Source organism: Coloeus monedula (assembly GCF_965178545.1).
Source record: "Coloeus monedula genome assembly, chromosome: 23".
Lineage (NCBI taxonomy): Eukaryota > Metazoa > Chordata > Aves > Passeriformes > Corvidae > Coloeus > Coloeus monedula.
The window spans coordinates 5,630,436-5,652,720 of NC_138803.1; the positions used below are offsets into that span (position 1 = coordinate 5,630,436).

Sequence of the window (22,285 nt, forward strand, 5' to 3'; positions counted from 1 at the left end):
GCGGGCGCCATCCCAGCGCCCCCTGCTGGCACAGCGCGGGCACGACCGGGCATCAAAAATGAGCCAAAATCGGGAAAATCCGACCTGGGAGCGGAGACGCTGCTGGGAACGGGATGGAATCTGCTCCAATGGATTTGGTGATAGGAAGAATTCCCTGCGTGACCTCCAGCGCGTGGAGAAAGCACCTGAGGCTGGGCCCATCCCTGCCCAGGGTTGCCATGACAACAGCCAAGGATGAGTTCTCTCTCCCATGTTCCCGACGAAGCTTTTCCATAAGGACAGGCTGAGCATCTGTGCAACGGCTGGGACACACGAGGGGAAGCTCCTGGAGGGGAAGGTGACATTCCAAGGGCTTTGTCCCTCCTCTCATCGCTCCCTCAAATTGGTTTTGGGCCTTAAAATTTCAATTTACAACTCCAGGAAGAGCCTGGGAAAGGCACCATTTCCTCAATTATTTCATTCTCCTCCTTCAGCTCTCAGGTTAATAATGGGAAGGTCACACCCAGCCCAAAGCTGACTTCCCCTCCTCAGAGAATTCCAAGGATTTCACCCCAAAACTCTGAGAGATCCTGGGAGATGAACAGGCTTTACCTCCCACAGAACACGACCCAGGCACAGGACGATCCCTTTGGAGCAGCAGAAAAACGACTCAAGTCGTGTTCATGGGTTATAAAAGCCCTTTTATAAAGCCATTTTTAAACAAAACCAAAAAGTTTACAAAAGAAAATAAAAGATACAGAAGAATGAGTTGCTTAATATATTCCAAAAAGGAGAAAAATAAAAGAGGGGACACAATTCCAACATGCTGAACAATAAAGGGTTCATTTTTTCCTCGTGGTTCTTTTTTTTAATACAAAATACAAGCGAAGGATACACATACTTAAAACAGAGCTCAGGAGCAGGTATGCAGTCCTGGGAACCCTTTTTCAAGAAAAGCAAAGCAGGGTTTTTGTTATTTTTTTTGTTTTTCTTTCTTTGCAGGTACATACAGAGACTCGGAATATGTAAAATTAATTAAGTAGCACAAAAGACCATCACACGATTCTACCAATGAATGTTTGCATCTAGAAATTCACGAACATGGTCAACAGTCATGTTCACTTCAACCCCTTAAAAAAAAAAAAAAAGATGTTTGTTTGTTTTTAATTTTAAATAAAGCATTAATGTTACATTCAGACTTAACTCCTAGTACCATGCTAGATCTCAGCGTTGTCCAGAGTTCCCAACCCCACAGTGGTGACTGTTTGCAGCTGCCCCTTTTTTCTGCTTTTGAAATGAAAAAAGAAAAATCATAATAAAAATTAAAAAGCATGGGGAACTGCAAAGAGCCTGATTTTTCAGAAAAGCTCACCAGGGGATTGCAAACACTCAAGACAAAATATTCATTGCATACCAGAAAATGATGCCTTGCCCAAGGCCCAAGGCCCTACCTGGAGTCTCCTCCTCCACCTTCACACTGCTCACTCAGGGTTTGCTGTGACACGATGGCAAACAACAACAAAAAAAGAATTACGTAGCTCTTATTTACAATTATTTTTTTCATTTTGTAACAATTGCTTCTGCAGGAAGGAAGGGGAGGGGGAAAAAAGGAAAAAAAAAAAAAAGAAAAAAGAAAATAAAACCTCACAAATGCTGAGAACACAAAGGGAATGGGATGTCAGACACTCCCACTCGCACCCGCGCACTCACACACCAAAGATTTCGGGGGCTTTTACACACATTTAAGTCTGGCTTAAGCTGATTCGAGGATCTCCACCCACCCCGCTCCCCCCCCTCCCAAAATATATATATAAAAAACCCTCGCCCCACTATACAAAGCATTTGCACACTGGTGGTTTGCAGTCACACTGAGCATGCTGGGCCGGCTGCGGGGCAGAATCGGGGCCGACAGAGGTGACACAGAGCCAGCACCTGGCAGGGCTGGGCTGGACTTCTGAAATATTTATGGTTTGATAGAAAGAGTTCCATGAAAAGACATTCAACTACTGAAGTGGGAAGTCTAGAATTTGATTTAGAGCTAGGCTTGGCTTGGGGAGGTCTCCAAAGGACACTGTCGGCTCTCCCTGCTCTGACGGGCTCCGAAAAGCCCCAAATCCTCCTGACAGCCAGAACAGAGCGTTAGTGTTGCTTCTATCCCATCAGGACTCGTATTTAAGCCTCCCAAAACTGCAGGGAAATACTCAAAGCTGAGGGGAAATGCTCTATTTGATCATACACACACAGAGAATATTTAATTTCCACGTAGGGATGTGACAGCAACCCCCCCAAACTCACACATCCTCAACGCCAGCAACTATTCTGCGACAGCGTCCCTGTAAAACATCCACCTGCTCCATTTCCTCCCCCCTCCCACAGATGAATGAATTCTCCATCAAATATGAAGCTCATGGATCAGTCCACGGCTTTTAGGAACCGTGTGTTCAACGATAGGATCTGTTATAAAAATAAACACTTCACGAACAAATGACAGAAAGCAAAGCACCAGTTTTCTACAGCTCCAAAAGCTTCCAGCATGTTACAGTTTCCTTCCCTCCCTCTCTCACCTGGGTGCCTCAGGGGCTGTTGTACCTTTGTGACAGTCACCAGTGGAGGGAATTTAAAAAAAAAAAAGGGAAAAAAAAGGAAAAAAACCCATGAATTCCAGATTTCTGGCACTGCCCTGGCGGTGCCTCAGCTGTGCTGGCACAGGAGCTGAGCGGGCTCAGAGCTGGCACCTGGCACTGGTGGGTGCTGCTTCTCTCCCCTCACTCTCTTCTGCCTGGAGGAAGTTAAAAGTGATTAAAAGCTCCTCAGCTGCCCCATTTTTCAGCCCTGCTCTCCCCAGAGCCCCTCCTGACCCCCTGAGCTCGGCACAGTTGGCATTCATCCTCCTGCTGACCCCGCTGGAACCGAACCAAACCCATCTTTAGCACGAAACCCCAGCTGGAATTGCTGACTCTGACAGGTTCAAGGCAGGACTGTTGGCATAAACCACAGAGCTGGACGTGGTGGGGAGGATTCAGGGACAGGATGCAAGTTCTGAGCTGAAATTTTAAGAGCAAAACCAGGGCAGGGCTTGAGACTGAACTTTGGAATAAATCAATTTTACCTCTCTGCAAAGGCTCCAGAACTACAGCTGTGGGACAGAAAATCTTTGCAAAGCCTCCTCCTGTGCATGGAACCTTCTGCTCCACAAAAATCTCTTCATGCTCCTAAAGAAAGGCATTTTCCCAGCTTTCCTTCCAGAATGTTCAATACAAATTAATTCCGAAGGGCATTAAAAAAGGTGAAGTTTGCTGCTGCTGAAAAATGTTGTATGCTGGAAAAAAAAAATTCAAAATAATAAATATATTCACCTTGACAATTTTCTTCTGTCTGTAAAAATGTGAACTGCTGTATTTCTAACAGAGGAGCCAAGACACCGTTAGGGCTTAGTGTTTGCACAAATCAGCAGAGAACAGGTTTGGAGAAAGTTACAAAATTGCCCAAATCCAGGATTTTCATAGTGTTTGGGTTGTGACACACTCAGAAAGAAGCATCAGGCAGCCTCCAACTCATGAGAAATGAACGTGTGAGAAAGGAGAAGAGTTCTGTAAAATCAAGGGCCAAACTTGCCAGGCATGAAATGATCCAAAAGCTGAACTGAGAACAAAAAAAGGATTTTTCACAGCCTTAACTTTTCTTAACCGTGTTAGAAAAAAATATAAACAAACCAAAAATGTATTTTAGCTGAGGTTCACAAAACAGTCTTCAGAAAACACCTGGTCTGGCAGGTGAAGAACCAGATCACCTGGAATTATCCTTGAACACCTGAATTCCAGAAAAACCCCTAAGAACCCAATGGACAAGAGTAGCTTGAAACAGAGTCTGGACTGCAGGAGAACAGCTCTGGAAACCAGAGATTTGCAAAAGTGTTTGCTACCCCAAAATGGTTTTTATATTTAAAATGTGGCCATTTATTTTCCCTGTATTACCCAAGAAGCTGAGAGAATGCAAGAGGCTCTGCTCTCCCAGAAATCCAGCAGGTGGGAAGGGGTGTGGGAGAGGAGAGGGGATTACATTCACTTCTTTTTCAAGACTGAGATTTCCCTGCAGCCTGAAGCTGTTCTGAAAAAAACAAACCAAAAAAAAAAAAAAAAAATCGAACCACTTTAAAAAATAAAAATTAAAAAAATAGATTTACAATGAAACAACATCATCTTTATTGTAACGGCAACAGTAGTTCCATGAGAGTAAAGAACGTTAGAGAACTTCAATTTTTATAAGCCAAGGTAAAGGAATTTACCAGCCTCAATAAAATCCAGGGCTAGGGAATCACACAAGACAATCGCTCAGCTGCTGGAGGAATATTCCATTCCCCACCTGAGGCTCTACACTGTGCTCAGCATCTTCAGGCTCCCTAGGGATTCAGTGTCCTTCCTGCCCATATTTAGTGTATCGCATCTAAGAGCTCTCCAAAATCCCACACAGGATTCACAAGCTGGTGCCACGTGCACCAGAAATCCCAACTGATTAGCTGCCTTATGTTACCTTCAGGAGGCTGGTTACAAAATGTGTAGTTCTGTGACAAAAAAACCCCGAAAAAACCAAAAAGGATGCAAAGCTCGTCAGCTGGAAGAGAAGTGTGAGCAACGGACAGAAGCACAGAGGGCTTAGGGAAATAAAAATAGAAATGGTAGGTCCAGTTTTCAATGTTTCCACCAACAAACACGGCAGCAACCTCTGTCTCAGGGTTTGAAAACCAAGGCTTGTGGAGCTTAATGGAAGTTTAGAAAATAATAAAAAAAAGGAAGGATATGGCTGCTTGGATAAAAACACATTAAAATGCCACCACGCACACCTCGAGCGTCCTGCTCTGACAGGGACATCCTGACTCCAGCTCCTTCCAGCTCCACCTCCCCACCCAGCACTCCCAGCTCAGGGAGCTGGGCCAGCAGCCCATCAGCAGGAGGGTGGGAGCAGATCCCACAGGGAGCAGGGTGGGGACAGGGAAGTGGCACCCTGGAGCTGCCCAGTGCCCGCTGTGCCCCCTCTGCCAGGGATCCCCGGAGCTTTGCTGAGGACAGATGGAGGGAGGGAAGAGAAACACTCAAGCCTGACTCATGGGATCTAAACTGACCAGAGCACTACAGGAATCCTTTGCTTCACACCCACAAAAGGACATCCCTCGCCCCAAAAGCTGAAGAATTTCATTTTACATTATCTGTTGATTTTTTTTTTCCTTGGAAAAAAACCTCTAATAAACACATTTTCCACGATACCAAATGGAAAGCAGGTTTTAAAATGGTTTGCAATTTCTCTTCCCTGTTCTGCCCATCTACAGAAGGAATAAAAAGGGTTAATGGATGTGGGAAGGCTGGAGGTTGAGTATCTGAATTTGTCTGGAATGGGCTGCAGTTTGCCTACAGAACAGTTTTCTATCCAGCAGAGACAAAAGATCTCCCATCCTGACTGGAGGGTCTTTTCTAAATCAAAGACACTGGACCATCTCCGAGTTTCTTGATTGCTTTCCATGAAAAACGTGCCTGAATCCAAGAAACACAGGATTCCTCCCTGTGTTTCATCTTCCTCCACTGGAATTAGATCAACTACATTTTTGCTGAGACTGAACTCGTCTCAAAGTCTGTTAAAGCAGAGGTTCATTATTTTTTCCATATATTCCAAATACAGAATAATAGTTTTAAACAACTCTTACCAGCACTGGGATAATCTATTCTACTTAAGGATTTGTAAGTATGGTTTCCACAGATCAGTCTCAAACCTTATTGCTTCTCAACTGCAGTATCCCTTGAAAAAAAATAAAATATTGAATGGTCTGTTAATTTGTCTCAAATGGCTTTTCAGGTTTGGCAGGGGAGGGAGAACGGAATGGCCAACAGAGAACATTGACTTCAAAATATTACTGTAGAAGGGTTTCCTCTTATTAAAAAAGGATACACTGTATTAAACAGCTGAAAGTAAAGACAGCATTCAAAGCCCATGAGTCAAGCCACAGCCAAAACCGTGTTCTACCCCTAAGTATGTTTTTCTTTTCCTTTTTCTTTTTTTTCTCTTTTTTTTTTTAAACAAAGATTTTCCTCAACTGCCATTTTAATCTTCACCAGAGGGTGCTTCATCTTCAGATCCCTCATCCCCTGACTTCTCTGGTGGAGGGCTGGCTGATTTTTTCTTTTCTGGGGGACTTTCAGGCTCTTCATCCTCTTCTTTGGGGGATGGGGTCTTTTCTTTTGTTGCCTTGGAAGCTGTGGGGCGACCTGCCTTCCCTTTGCCTTTCACTGGGCTGGGGGTCACTGGAAAGAGAAAAACCTTGTAAAACTCAGCAGCAGCAAAGGCAGAAAAACTCACACTGTGTTACACAAATGGGAGTTCAAAGTCATTCAGCAGCAGTCTGACCACAGCCACGGTGCTTTTTGCACTCCCAATTAGCAAAGCTGAAGAGAAGAGCAATCTAACAAGATTTCAAAGCTGTTTAAATTGGAAGTCTTATTAATTGTTGGATGTGACACCAAAAATGGACACAGCTCTTGTCAAACCAGAACAGCTGGTTATCAGCTATTATCATTTGAAACTTCCTTTGGTTGAGATTTCCCCACCCTAAAAACATCACGAAGTCCCAAACAAATCCACAAACTGTTACTGATTGGCTGTGAGATGCAGGAATCACAATGCAGCACCTCAGCAGGGAAGGTTTTGAATATTACGAGTTTTTACCAACAAGACATAGGTACCAATTCAACCCCTAAAGTAAGAATTAAAGCCAGCTTGTAATTCCATACTGCTGCTAGAAATCGAGGCATTTTGGCCCTTCAACATTTATGTGGATGTTCCTGACCCCAAAATTTCTCCCAAGTCTTCTGCAGCAAAAAGAAAAACTGAGTTTTCAACTGAGTAACTTATTTTGCACAAACTCACCTGTAGCCTTTAGCCTGGGCTTGGGCATTTTCTTTTCTTTCCTCTCTGGCTTGGATTTCTTGGAGACCTTCTTATTTTTCTTTTTTGAACTGCCATAGTCACTGTCATCATCATCTTCCATGAGGAAGTCTTCATCACTTCCTGAATCTGCTGGAAGCATAAGGGAATATAAGGTTTTTGGGGGGAAAAAAAGAAAGGGAATTGAAGATATAGCTGAGATCTGCCAGTTAAACTGCAGACACAGACTCTGAGACCTTGTGGGCTTCCATTTATCTGCTGTGGTACAAAATGTGACTGGGTTTTTACATCAGCAATGCCTCAGGACAGCAAGCAGCAGCAAAAAGCATTGAGAACTTTACAATTATCCTTCAGGGCTGCTTACAGAGGAACAGATTTTTGGAAAACACACACACATCTTTGGAAAACACACCCATCTTTGCTGCAAACTTGGAACACAAATGCTAGATGTGCAAAACCCAAGTGGGACAGGCAGACAGTAAAAATGAAGTTACTAAGGAGCACAGTTTATGTCCTCAGTGTCCCAGCTGTGTCCCTTTTGCTGTCATTTTTTCCAAATCCCATTTACTCACTCTCCTGGAACTGTGCCTCATCATCCTCTTGCTCTTCCTCCTCACTCCCCACATCATCCATGAGCATCTCCCGCTGTTTGGAGGCTGCTTTGGACGCCGCCTGCCGCTGCTGACGAACACTTTTGTGATCTTCCTTCTCATCCTCGCTGTCCTCTGCAGCAAAAGGCCCCAAGGTGTGGTGAATACAGAGCACAGAGCTCCTGCCTCGAGGCAGCACGTGGGCAAAACAGGGGCAGCTCACTCATGAGGGGGTTAAGACACTCACTGAATTACTCTGAGGACAATTCAACCCCACAAACATCTTCCTTCATCACCCAACGAGGACCCTCTGCAATATTTTGCACTGCAAAATAACCACTTTTTTTCCTCTCTTTTGTTTACCTGCAGGCCTTTTCCTGGATTTGGAGGCTGCTCTCTTATTCTTGTCTGGTTTAGCCTTCTTTCCTTTTTTGCTTTTTTGAGAGCTCTCGTAGTCGCTGTCAGCTTTGCCATCGTCCGCTCCTACGTCATCATCTTCACTGCCAAAATCTTCATCTGCAAGGAGAAGGCACCAAGATGAAGTTTCTTGTCTCATCCTGGATAAAAACTGCAGGGAAGGGATCAAGAGATCTATCCAATTGTGAAGACAAATTTTATAGGACCATCACATTACACAAAGCAACATTATTCCAATCCAGGGTGGGAAGTAACAGCAGCAGAGGCAGCATCCAACTTTAAGTGAGAATTATTTCTTTTCTGTCTCAAATCCTACTCCTGCAACTCAATTTGAAGATACACCATCAGTACAATGCAATCAGTTACCTGCTGAGTGTGAATCATCTTTCTTAGTCTTCACATCTTTGTCTTCTGAATCCTCACTGCAAATGAGAGAAAGGTAAAGTCTGACTGCTGGTCTTAACTTTGGCTTCATTCACTGCTGCGTGGAAAATAATTTTGAAAGAGCAAACTGATGTCTAGGCTGAGAATTTTTGCTTTTCCTGGACATATTTCAGGATTACTCAGCTGTCTGTGAAGTTATCATGGTTGGGAAAATAATGTTCAAACTCTGAATCACAGACAAACTTAAATCAAGCAGGAAATAATCAATCAGACTGAGCTGAACCATGCACTTCACTCAAACCGAGTCACAGTCCACGTGGCTTTCATTTTAGTTACAATTTTGATGGTTTATATGCAGTCTATAAATGAAATAAAGGTTTATTCTGAATAGATTTATAGTCAGCACTTGTCTTTACGTCATTGTTTACACTCCATTCTGTGCATGTTGCTCTTAACTGGCACATGTCTGGTCTAAGTTTTCTCAAATTATTTGATCATTCGATTAATTTGGAGACTAAAAGACACCTTGGGGTTTATAGAACAAGAGCCAGCAGGCAGAACCTCCATCCCTGAAGCTGCTACCTGTCATGAGAAGAAAAAAAAAGACTAAAAAGCTCTCATGGCAATCATTTGGGGACCGCAGTTACTGTAGAATTCTACAGGAAAATCTCACTTTTCAGTGGGGGAGCACTGAGGCTGCTGGAACAACTCAGCTACCAAACCAAGTTGTGTGTTCATGGATCAGCCAAAACAAGGAACAAAGAGCCACAGAATGACCAAATGTCCCCAAGTGCCACCCCATCCCACCTGGCACCACAGGGATGCTCTGAGCAGGCTGCAGAACACGGGCAAGGAGCTGCACCTTGCCACTGACTGACCTGAGGACTGCAGCAGCTGCCGATCCTTGTACCTGCGATCACATTCCCTGCCATTCCAGCTGCCTGCCTCTGGAGCTTCTGGAATGATGAAGCACTACTGACAAGTGTTTCACACATGATTTCTCTGTCTACTCACATCAGGAAGAAACCACCTCAGTGTCTCAGCTGGGTATGAAAGCCCTGACTGAGAGCTCTCAATCTCCCTGGAATTCCACTCCTCTTGGAAGATGCTGCTCCCCACACACAGGACAAGGTGTGGAGACATGTTCCCAACAGATGAAAAGCTTCTTTTACCTGTCCTCCTGAGAATTCTTCCCAGATCTCCTCTTGTTTTTAGCCTCTCGGGGAGACGAACGGATTTTCTTGGATGGGGGACCTGAATCTCTTCCATAATCGTCATCTGGACAGGACAGCACAAAATGGGTTTGAATCAAGCTCATTGCCAGCAAACTGCTTTCCTCAGCTACAACTTAAACTGACCATTTCATGCACATCAAAAAGGAGAACATCACAAAGCTTCAAACAACCTTTGATGGAAACAAACTCCTGGTTTAAACCAGTGATTTTACCTTTTTTCTGCCAATAGCACCATGAAAATGCTGTGTACAGTCAAGTCTCACCCAGGGAAACAGATAAAAACCTCACAAGAGGACACAGGATCTCATTTTGCACTTGATTATTACATAAACCTATTAAAAATTAACATCCATACATATTTCTATATGATTCTAACAGCACACACTATTTACTGTGATGGGATAAAGGATGTCATTAAATAGGAGTTTAAACTCTTTACAACTCTTACACAACACCTTACTCAATGAGTAACAGCACTTTAATTAAGAATTATGCATATTTGTCCCATATTAATTATCAGTGCAACCTGACTTAGCACTGAGTTTATCTTCCAAGAACTCAAAACCTATTCCAGAGATGTTCTGTTAATTCACAGATTATATTATTTGAGAAATGTGATCCAGAAACGTTCTGTAAATTCACACGGATCACATTTTTTTAGATGCAATCCCCCCAAAATGCCTGATAATGTGGGCTCAACTGGAGCCACAAAATAAATGGAAAACATCTTTTCCTGTAGAAAAAAGTGGCATCAAGGAGCCTCTGCCACAGAACATAACATCGAGCAAGGAAGGCGCTGCTGCCAACAGCCTCAAGGCACTCCAACAATACAAGCATTAAATAATAAGATTTCTATCACCATTGTTTGTTTAATACAAAACATATGAGAATCATTATATTTTCAAATACTTATTAACAGTTCAGGCTGTGAAGAACAGAAACTCCTTGGAATCTGAGTTGAAGATGCAACTAGGAGAAAAACAATTAATACGCATGGCAATAATGAGCTGCTCTAGCCCAAGGAGACGAAGGAAAAAAGTCATTTACCAGCATCATCTGATTCCTGAAACTGGGAGTAATCGACCACTTTCCTGTTCCTGTTAAAAAGCAGGAGAAAAAAAAAATTAGGATTTCATCATTTCAGAGCTACAAAAGCCTTAAGGACCAAGGAAGTGCCATATCCTTGCTTCCAGGGCTGGATTTGTAGCCCAAAAACAGCCCAAGAAAACTCTGATAACTCAGCCACCTCCACCTCTGCAGTCAGAAGTGAACAGAAAGTACATTAATTATATTAAAGCATAAATAGCATTTTCCTGAGGAGATTTTATAATAATCTGGATTACACTCCCAGAATCAGAACATTCTTTTTGATAAGTACCACAGAGGTTATGAATCATAAACATTTCTGAACCGCTGCTTTTGGAATTTCTGCTTCTCACAGCTCACTTGCTGTCACACCTTCTCCTCCAATTTTTATTTTCCCATGTGATCCTTGCTTTTAAAGCATTTTAAGTTTTCACTGGGGCTTCCAGGAGCTTTGTCAAAGAGTTACACTGATCCTGTGGGAAGATGTCAGAGAGCTGAAAGTGAACAAAATTAAACTTGCTTCTTGAATTTACTGAAACCTCAAAAATGGAACTGCTGGCTGTTTTATCAGCACCTTGTCAATCAAATCCCAACTACTTCATTGACAAGACAACTGCCCTGTAATACCACACACCAGAGGGAATCAAGAGAGCCACTAATTCAATTAAATTTCAGTTCCAGCTGAGAATGCCTCAAACTCGGACTCCAAACACCCCCTGCAAGGACTGACAGGGGCTGGGAGGTGGAGGCTCAGCTGGGAAAGGCACCAAAGAGATTCCCACAGTCCCTTTTTCCAGTCCTTCTGGCCCAAAGCCAAGAATGAATCTGATTTTGCAGCAATCACCACATGAGCTCACTTCTACAGCTGGAAAACTCCATCCAGCACATGGATCCTTCCTTCTCCTCTTTCCCTTCTCCTGCTCTCAGCACAACTGTGCCAATTCACACCGAGCTCCATTAATTACCTGTCATTAACATCCTGCACTGCTGATAAACCTGTTTAGTTCAAAGACACCCCAAAGCCATCACTGCTGATCCATCTGAAATCCAGTTTAAGTTGCCCTCCTGTACAAGCATCTCTAATTCATGGCTTACAGAAGGATTCAGGAGCAAAATTGTTTGATTTCAACCAAACACCAAACCTCTCAAAGAAATTAAAAACCAAAAAAAATTGAACCAATCCTGAAAAAAAACACCCCGAAAAAACCAATCAGGCAAGATCTGCACAGGTTGGATCCCATCCAAGCTTTGGAGCACGTGTGAGTGGAACAAAGTACAACAGCACCGTGCACTGTTCACTCCCTCCCAGTCTGAGTGTGGTAAAACACCAGTTTAGGGACACCATTACTGGCAATTATTGATTTACATTCCTATTCCAACAAGGAGCCTTCCTGAAGGTTGCCTCCTGAGTCACCCCACAAATGAAAATGTTAATTTTATTCTGATAAGCATCAGAAGAACAGCGAAGTTATTAAATAAGATGTCTGATTTCAGGTATCAGATATTGAGGTTTTTCCTTCAAAAGCATAAACAAGGTGAAAAAAGCAGAATTCCCACTCGGAAATCACTGAGCTACCAAACAAGATGGAAATGGCAGTTTTTCTACCTTGTTTCCTTCAGAGACACATTAAATCAGATACTGAAAATGTAACAGTGTCAGCTACAGCATTAACAAAAACTCTGTCCCTGTGGCAAACACCCTTTAACAAAAACTCTGTCCCTGTGGCAAACATCCCTTCCCCAAGCTCGCTGCCCTGGGTTTGCAGCCTGAGAGTAAACCCTGCTCAGTTCTCCTCACATGGCGAGCAGGAGCTGTGATATTTGTATTTAAAACAAAATTAAGAATCACTGTTTCAGAAGAAACCAAAAGTGGAGGCCGTCTCCTTGCATTATCTTGTCTTGCAGGGCAAGGAGAAGGGCGGAGTAAGGAAGGAATCTCTGCACTGATACCATCGGAGATAAAGATCTGCAAGTCTCCAAGAGCACCAGAGAAGCTCCCAGGAACCGAAACAACCAACCTGCTCCTGGCACCTGCCCTTCCCCTCTCTTCATACTCATCATTCACCTCTTTTAGACCAGCTAAGTTTTATTTAGAACTGTCAGCAGCGCTGCTGTGCAATAATAACTACGAGTTTGCAAAGAGAGCCTGCAGTGTTTACTACACCAAGGTGATAAAAACACTCTGTGAAAGATCACTGGAATTAAGAGCCAGGAAGAGAGTGCTGGTGTTGTCAGGGAAGAGCCTCTCCTTGCCATAAGATGTTAAAGCGAGCAAGCAGACATAAAAATAAACTCTCTGTTAAATCCACTTAGACTGAGCATAAAAAGACAGGCTAGGGGACAGCTGGGATGGGCATTGTTCAGTCTGGTTTAAAATATTCACTGAGATTTGAAGATAACTTCCTTGCTAATTCAGATCAGCACTTGAAGTGTGCATGTGAAAAGTTCAGAGAGAGGTCTAACAGCACAAGTTTTTAATAACAGCTGTCAGTCCAATATTTTTGGAATAAACAGCAACTCATCAACATGTTAGGATGGAAGCACTTAGCAAAGTAATTCTCCAGTAATTTAACTACAGCTCAGAAATGCACAGTAATTCTTGCAACCTGTGCTTGATGCCTGCCAAACTGCAATTTTGAAATTATGAAAAGCACCATCAACATGTCAAAGGATCACTAAATGCCTGTAAAACTGAGGAAGGATTGTATGGTACTACCTCATCTTCAGTTTAAAACCCTCAGCCTTTAAACCAACATCAGCACAGCCCTACAATCAGGCAGAAAACTTGGGGGTTTTTAAAGGGAATGCTTAGATTCCCAGGTATTTGTGCAGGCATTAAAACCCACAGAAGAAGCCCAAATTTTAAAAAAATCCAACAACATATAACCCTGAAAAGCAATGCTAAAAGGAGGCTTCAAAAACCCAGCACTGAAGAGGAATGTTTAGGTCAAATGACAACCAGCAAAGACAATGACCACCTACCCTCTAATCCAATAGAGCAAAGCAAGGAGATTAAATGGTTATTGGGATTTTGTATGGGTTTTTTTAATTGGTTATTTAACCAATAAAGTTATATAACAAAATATAACAAAAAACCCCTCAGCATTTGTGAGCAAAGTTCCAGCCCTTCCCTGACCCTCAGGGCTGGGGCAGCTCTGGCTCAGCAGACAGGTTTCACTTTCAGGTAAAGATGTCCCCTTTGAGGCCAGTATTATCAATAAATACTGCCATTAAAAGCACCTTTTGGTGCCTTTTTTATAGACAGAAAATACAAATTCCAGCCAGAAGCGTTTCTTGCAGGGATTTTCAGAGCTGTGCAAAGCACATCTGCAGTGCTGCATTTGGGCCTTCCATGAACACTGACTTAAAACCACCACCAGAAGGTGACACAGGGCACCTGGTGACAGTCAGGGACCTAAACCACGTCACTTTGGGGCTAATCTGGGTAAAAACTGGACTCAGACAGGACTCACCACCAAGAGGGTCCCCACTACAGAGCTCAGAGTGACTCCCCACGCCTGTAAGCCCAGGCTCTGCTCATGGCACCTGCAGGATTTTCAGGGATCCACATGACTTGAAACTCCATAAAACAATTAAATGATTTCTGCAGCAATAACTGAAGCAGTCTTGTGCCCGTCCTCTATTTGATTCTAACTGTAATTGAGATTTTACTACAAAAATGATGCAGAGCAGGAGGGGAACCAAACCCAAACACCCGCCGCACTCCCCCACCCTGGTGTCGTCCCTGGTATTTTGAATTTTCTTGTACCTCCACCTTCTCTCTGTTTCTCTTCAGACTGAAAGAGAGCAAGGATCATCTTTTTACTCATCTGCAAAGTGTCTCCAGCCTGTCTCTGGACCACACAGCATCATTGAATTTTATTAAGTGCCAATCCCCAAGGAGCTGTTGCTTTCCTGCAATCCCATGGAAGCTTTTCCAGAGTCACAATATTTATACTTTACACTGCCCAGGTAACAACACTGGCAACAAGTTATATTTAATAGATGTATTTTTTCCTACAATTTCACCCTTCCACTGCAGTGCCAACTCCAGACTGGGATTCAAATCCAAAAAAATGAAGGATGTAAAGCCTTGATGCACTGAGATCAATTCATAACTGGCTCTAATCTTAAAATGAATGACCAAAAAACCCCCGGGATTTCCACACCTGCCCACAACATCTCAATTTGCAAAGCCTGCAGGAGAGGACCAGCGAGACAAAGCAGAAGAGAGGCTGCATCAGAAGCCAAAATCCTGACTTAAAACATCATTAATTGATGCTGTATATAAAAAAATAGTGGCTCAAAGTATTTTATTTTATTATACCCCTACAAGCAGCCCCAGCTCTCTTTGCAGAACTTCAAGAGGGTTACACAAGAGATGCAGAAGTTCAATAATTTCAGGCTCCTTTAGTTTTTACTCCTTGCCTTTTTCTACCAACAGTGAAAACACCCTCATTACCCATCCAGGAGAAATGGAATTATGCAGGAAGTACCTGGCTCTCAGTGCCAGGCACATGAAGCCTGTAAATACCAAGACTTTATTACTACTTAATTTTAAGTAACTGACTTCAACAGCCAGACTCAGCCTTAGGTCAATTTTCTCAACAAGTGGAGTAAAAACTAGGGATATAGGATGGATTTTATTAAGTGCTCTGCTTTAGGTGCACACATATTCACCAGAAACCAGCAGCCATCATCAACTAATTCGAAGAACACTGACTAGAGGGAAACTTTTCCACCACTGAATCTCACTCTGAAGAAGAACCTTTCACCAGGCTTCCATTCTACCACCAACAAGCTAAGGTAGGCAGAAAAAAAACTTCATTCCAGCATTAATTTATTAATGGATTTAAATCTATTGGCAGAGTTAATACTTAGGAGAGCATATAATGTAGCAGCCACTGAATATTTACCTTTTTTCCCCTGGAAGGGCTGTTAAATCCAGGGAGATAAGGGACTGCTGCATCTATCCTGCCACGTGCCAAGAGGTTCTGTGCTCCTAACAACCTGCTGGACTTTGGTGCCTCACTCTCCTGCAGAGCAGAGCCTGCCAGCTGAGGGTGAGACCAGGCAGACCTTTCACAACCCAGCAGGACTGAACAGAGGCGTTTTATTTTAATTTTTTTTTTTTTTTGAAACCCTTGCAAAAAATACTTAATTCCAGGAAGTTCAGAGGTTCTGCTTTTACAGACACCACCCTTTCCTTACCTGGGGCAATCTCCAGAACTGGCACGTGAATCACCAACACTGAAGTGTCCCCTCAAGCAGCAGTCACATCACCACTAATTTGGGAAGCTCACCAATCACTGAGCCACTCCCCTACTTAGCAACGTAGTCCTGGGTTCCACTTATATTTTAAATTCTGCATATTAGAGATATAACTTAAATACAACCACTATCATCTCTAAATGTATATATGTATCATAGCCACAATTAATTTCTATTTATTATTTAAAATTGCCAGAATACCCAACATCCACACCCCAGACCAGGCTCACTGGGAATAAAAACACAGCCAGTTACTTGAGGTATCTTGAGAATGAAGAAATTCCAAAGCATCAGAAGAACACCGTGGGAAACCTCACACCTTTGCAATTAAGACAACTTAAATCACGAGCTCACTCTTTTGCCACCCCCTTGGTAAAGCTTTGAGACAAAAGGGAATCACAGAATACCCTGAGCTGGAAAGGGCCCACAAGGATCATCCAGTCCAACTTCTGGCCTTGCACACACACCCCAAAATCCCACCCTGTGCCAGGCAGCGCTGTCCAAGCACTCCTGGAGCTCTGGCAGCCTTGGGGCTGTGCCCATTCCCTGGGGAGCCTGGTCAGTGCCCCAGCACCCTCTTGGGATAAAACCTTTCCCAAACATCCACCCCAACCCTCCCCTGACACAGCTCCAGCCATTCCCTGGGGCACCACTTCCCTGTGCCGCAGATTCTCAAAGCCACCACGCTCCGAGCCCAGCCAGCAACTCCTCCAGCTCCAGCGCTGCTCAACCCAAACCACCAACCCCAGACCCACCTCCGCAGCTGCCAGGCACACACAGCCCGGCTGCGAAAAGCTCTCCTCTTCCCCACGAAAGGAAAAGGAGGGGGAAAACAGCAGCAGGAAACCGAGCCCGGAGCGCGCAGCCCGCGGCCGGGCGGGCGGGCGGAGCAGGGCGTGTGTCAGCGCCGCTCGCACCGAGGGGGCGGCTCCTGCCGGCTCCTCCCCTACGCGTGGTTCCCCATGCACAGCCCCCGTGCCCCGGACCCTCGCCGGATGGCACCGCGTCCCCTCCCCCGGCAGCGTGCTCGGCTCGGCCCCGCCGCCCGGAGCGGGCCCGGGGGCCCCGCGGCGGCCGCGGATCGCGGGGAGAGCAGCGCCCGCCCTGCGCCAAGTGGGTCACGGCGGCGGCGAAAAATTCCCTTTTCCCCGTTACAAAATGTGGGACAGCGCCCGCAGGGCCGCCCCGCCGCGCCCCCCGGCCCCGGGCGAGCGGCGCAGTGTGAAATACGGTGTTTATTGTGGTGGCTGTGGAAAGTTAGGAGGGGGAAAACAAGGGGAAATAGAGGAGAAATCGGCACGGCCTGAGCGCGGCCTGCCCTGCGCGGGGCCGGCCCGGGAGGAGCGGCGGGAGCGGCGCCGCCGGGACTCACCTGACGGGCCGCGACATCTTCCCGGCGCTTCGGGCCGCCCGGGGGTGGGCGCGGAGGCAACGGGGACGCTGAGGCCGCCGGGGACGCTGAGGCCGCCCGGAGCGAGCGGGAGCGCTGGGCCCAGCGCCTCAGGCCGCGCCTGCGGAGCCGCCGCTCCCCCGTCAGGCGCCGCCGCCGCCCCCGGTGCCGCTCCCCGATCCCGATCCCGGCCCCGATCCCGGTGTCGCTCCCTGATCCCGGTCGCGGTCCCGGTGTCGGTGCCGGTCCCGCTCCCGCCGCTCCCCCCCGCAAAATGGTCGCGCTCGCCCCGCCGAGAGGATGCGAGCGGGGGGGCGGTGCCGCCGACCCCGCTGGTCACGCCCCCCTCCGCCGCCGATTGGCCGCGGTCCGCGAGAGCCCGCTGCCCATTGGCTCGTTCGAACCATCACGGCGCGCAGGGCCCGCCCACTGTCCCCGCGGGGAGGGCGGGCAGCGCGGCTCGCACGCGGCCGAGCGCCGGCGGCAGATTCGCCACGGGCTCCCGGCGCTGCCGCGGCCCCGCCGCGCCCCGTCCCGCCCCTCCCGCCCCGCCGGCCGCGGCCCTCCATCACCGGCGCCACGCTGGAATTTTTTCCCGTTTCTCCGGGAGTTTTTCGGGGCGCTGCGGCGCCTCAAGGCCCGAGCCGCAGATTCGCCGCGCGGGCCCGGCGCGGTTTTGGAGGGAAAACGCGGCCCCGGGCGCGGGTTCAGTGTCATTAATTTTTATTATGAAGAAATGCAAAAAATTGGTCTCAGCGGCAGATTTTGACACAACACTGATGTAACCGCCGTCACTACTCCCTGTGCCAGTCAGCAGTTAAGTACATGCACAATTTATGCAAAGTCCAATGAAGATTTTAGATTTTTTGCACTTTAAACTCCCCAGAAATCCCAAAATGACTCATTCTGTTTAGCAAAGGGGATGCTTTAACCATGGAAAAATTGGAAGTATTCCACAGTCATTAAAATGGCAGCTTCTGTCACAGCAACTCACTTTCGCTTTGCACTTGGCTCTTTGGAGGTTCATCCCTCCATTTTAGTAAAAATAGCGCTTAAAATCTTATTTTTATACTTTGGGTTCACTAAGGAGACTGGCCTGATGCTACAAATATGGTCAGATTTATAGGGGTAATTACAATTACAGGATAATTGGAGTTCATTTCATGCCCTGCTTGAATTTCATTGGAATGCTTTGGAATTCTGGCCCTTTTCCTGCTCCATCCCTGCCCCTGGTGCCAGTCAATCCTCAGGAAAATCCAGCTGATCGTGGAATGAAGAGGCCCTGGGAGCATCTGCCTGTCCCAAAACCCACTGAATTAAGGAGCCCTGAGGAGGAAGGTGCAGAAACCACATCAAGGAATTCTCTGCTGGAAATACTGGATTAAAAGCCAATATTTTTGAAGGGCTGACTCAGAGATGCACAAGTTTTGCATGTTTATGTCCCGCCTGTAGCCCAATAAAAACACAATCATCGAGGATGTTTCAGTGGAGTTAATGTGGGTTTTCTTTGGGTTTTTAAAATTCTTTTAGGTTTGGTTTGTTTCGGGTTTTTCGTGGGGTTTTTTTGGGTGTGTATTTGGGATTTTTTTTTTTTTTAATCTTTTTTTGGTTTGGTTTGGTTTGTTATGTGCGGGGGGGTTTGTGTGTTTTTTTTTTTTTTCCCCTTTTGTTGTTTTTTTTTCGTTTGTTTGTTTTTCCTGTGTTTTCTCCCCTCCCTGTCGCGCTTATCGCGACTTAGGCAGCCAAAGTTAGGGCAGGGCAATGCCAGCCCGGGGCCATTCCAGCCCCGCTGTCCCTTTGTCATGGAAGTGTCCCCGCACTTCAGAGCGCCGGGAATCCACACCGGGATCATCACCCCTGCCCTGGGATAAACACGGAATCCCATGGGATTTTCCCCATCATTCCCTCCTCCTCCAACCCTTCCTGCTCTGGAGCCACCCCAAACAGGGGTGGATTCTGTCACTGGATTAAATTTGAAATAAATCTCCACAATTTCCTGTCCTGTGGGTTTTTATCAGCCCTGGGGTCAGCGAGTTGATTTTTATCATGAAGAAATGCAGAATTTTAATTCCACCCGCGGGTTTTATCATCAGCACTGGTCTCACCAGCACCATTTTCCCTCATCAGCACAATTTATGCACTGAAGAGATCTGATTTTTACACTTTAAATTCCCTCTAAACCCCCCAAATGACTCATTCTGTTTAGCAAAGGGGATGCTTTAACCATGGAAAAATTGGAAGTGTTCCACAGTCATTAAAATGGCAGCTTCTCACTTTCGCTTTGCACTTGGCTCTTTGGAGGTTCATCCCTCCATTTTAGTAAAAATAGCGCTTAAAATCCTATTTTTGTACTTTGGGTACCGTGAAAAGATAGTTTGATGCTACAAATATGGTCAGATTTATAGGGGTAATTACAATTACAGGATAATTGGAGTTCATTTCATGCCCTGCTTGAATTTCATTGGAATGCTTTGGAATTCTGGCCCTTTTCCTGCTCCATCCCTGCCCCTGGTGCCAGTCAATCCTCAGGAAAATCCAGCTGATCGTGGAATGAAGAGGCCCTGGGAGCATCTGCCTGTCCCAAAACCCACTGAATTAAGGAGCCCTGAGGAGGAAGGTGCAGAAACCACATCAAGGAATTCTCTGCTGGAAATACTGGATTAAAAGCCAATATTTTTGAGGGGCTGACTCAGAGATGCACAAGTTTTGCACGGCCTTGTAGCCCAATAAAAACACAATCATCGAGGAGGTTTCAGTGGAATTTGTTTTGCTGGCAATTCAGGGCAGCTCACACCGAGTGTTTTGTACATTTTTATTATTTTTATGCCTAATTTCAACTTGTAAACTCATTTCTTAGGACTGTTGAGAGAGCAAAACAACAACTACCACCTGAGCAATGCCAAATTTTTATTTCAAACCGTTGCAATGCTGCACCAGTGACTGGTTGGTGTGGATTAAAATCCCCCACCAGTTCTTCCTCTTTACACGACCATAACACTGAATTGTACAATGATCAGGACCCTGCCTCTAAAATACTTCTGTGTATCAGCAAGCAATTAAAAATAAAAAGCTACATTTTGATATTGTCAACTTATTTATGACCTAGGGGCAGTAAAATTCTCCAGCTGTGTGGCCCCACAGAGCGCAGCCATCCATTCACAAAATACACCTTGAAATGCGTGTGATTTTGAGTCCCAGGGCCACAAATCCAAGCTGCAGGAAGGAGAAACGACGAGGAGGAAATGGGAACAGTTGGCCCAGAGTCACACAGAGGGTGCAGAGTGAAAGCAGGGAAAAAGAAATTCAAATTCCTTCATTTCCCAAACCGCTCCTTCCTGATGAGGCCACGAGCGGAGCGGAACGAACACAAGACTTTGCTGATTCCTATTTGAAAGATTTCAGGTTTTTACCCACCTACACATCAACAGGACTTAATTTAAGACATTTCTTGTCTTTCCTCTTCCAGTTGTTTTAAAAACCAGAATTACTTCAGCTGGCACAAGCTGGGCATAGCCCCTGTTCCTCCCACGCTGCCCCTGGATGGGGCTCTGGAATTCGTTGCAATCAAGGGGCAGTTTTTTGGGTTGGTTTGGCTTTTTTTAAGCACAGGGAGATCTCTGAAAACACTCACAGCTGCCCAGGGAAATCGTTTTCCTGTCTGGTTGGGGTTTTACACCGAGCCCAAGCAACGACTCTTCCTGGTGTGCAGCTTGTGGGGGGGTTTTTTTGACATCTGTTCAGTTGTTAACCAACAATAAACGTGGAAAACGAACTCCCCAAGGCACACGTGGGGACTGGAAATGCACAGAAATGCTGGGAAATCAATAAAAAATATCTTCCTTTGGGTTTTTGATCGATTCTGAGAGGCACTTCTGAAGGAAAAGGTGCAGGTTGAGAGGTGCAGGCGCCAGAGGGGCACTGGGAGGGCTCGGAGTGATGATGGAAGAAGTTTTCCTGTGAAACTGCCAGGAATTCCCTGTGAGGAGCCCCTGGCAGAGATGATCCAGAGAATCTGTGGCTGCCCCATCCCTGGAAGTGCCCAAGGCCAGCTTGGAGCAGCCTGGGACAGTGGAAGTGTCCCTGCCCATGGCAGGGGTGACACTGAGGGATCTTTGAAGTCCTTCCAACCCAAGCCATTCCGTGATTCCATAACTGGATGGAAAAGGAATGGGGAATTTTCAGCTGCTCTGAGCAGTGAGTGGGGCCTAGGCAGGATTTTCCATCTCTAAGCAGTCCTAATTCAGCTCTTTGCTGAAACACTTTAAGGTGCAAACACAAAAATCAATAAATAACTCCCGAATCTGAAGGGGTTTCATGACAGCTCCTTTAGGAAATGAGGCACTTCTCCATGTTCTACACAGAACTAGGAATATTTATAGCATTAAAACCCGTTTTTTCTTTTTTTTTTTCTTTTTAAGACAATGAAGTAAAATTCAGCAAGGCACTTCAGGTTTTTTTGCTAATCAGTTCTCCTTGTTTCTACAGCAAAACCAAGGGCCCAGAGAAGGGTATTTTTAAGCACCTCTAACCCCAAATTTGGCAATATTTGCATGACAGAAACCTGGCCCAGGTGTTTCAGCTTTTCATTGAAACAGTGGAGCACAACCAGGTCTGAATCTCTTAACCCTCACTGTTTCCTTGTCAATTCTTTTCAGCTCCAGAGAATGAAAACTCTGATTTTTTTGTGCTTAGTGAAGGTGCTGAGTTCCTGCCCTACCAACTCCTCCCTCTGTGTAAGACAGGCAGGAGGAATAATCTGCCAGAGCAAAGCAATCCTAATTCAGCAGGACACAGCAACTTCTAGTCCTGTTTTCCAGTTAAACCACTCGAGAAGGGGAAAAAAACCAAACCCCAATTATTGGAGGCCATTTGCTGAAATCCAAACCTAAAACATGGGCAGGGTGATTCTGTCCCATCAGAGAACCATGGAACAGCAAATTCAGAGTTAAACACACAAACCACTCCAACTCCAGCCCTGAAGTGTGAGTTTCCTACTAATTCTC

The 22,285-nt window shown here is 45.5% G+C and overlaps 1 protein-coding gene across 2 annotated transcripts; it reads right to left on the reverse strand.

Moving 5' to 3' along the window:
- Positions 1–659: 659 nt before the first annotated feature.
- On the reverse strand, positions 660–17,547 carry NUCKS1 (nuclear casein kinase and cyclin dependent kinase substrate 1). 2 transcript variants are annotated; one of them, XM_082296157.1, is made up of 8 exons: positions 17,265–17,547; positions 10,583–10,632; positions 9,473–9,578; positions 8,283–8,338; positions 7,863–8,015; positions 7,482–7,634; positions 6,892–7,038; positions 660–6,269 (listed from the first exon to the last, which is right to left on the reverse strand). In XM_082296157.1, the coding sequence occupies exons 1-8, from the start codon at positions 17,279–17,281 to the stop codon at positions 6,070–6,072; spliced, it is 882 nt and encodes a 293-aa protein (XP_082152283.1). In that variant the 5' UTR covers positions 17,282–17,547; the 3' UTR covers positions 660–6,069. The 2 variants fall into 2 exon arrangements, with proteins under 2 accessions (XP_082152283.1, XP_082152282.1); XM_082296156.1 differs by having other exon boundaries at positions 6,892–7,041.
- Positions 17,548–22,285: the final 4,738 nt, after the last annotated feature.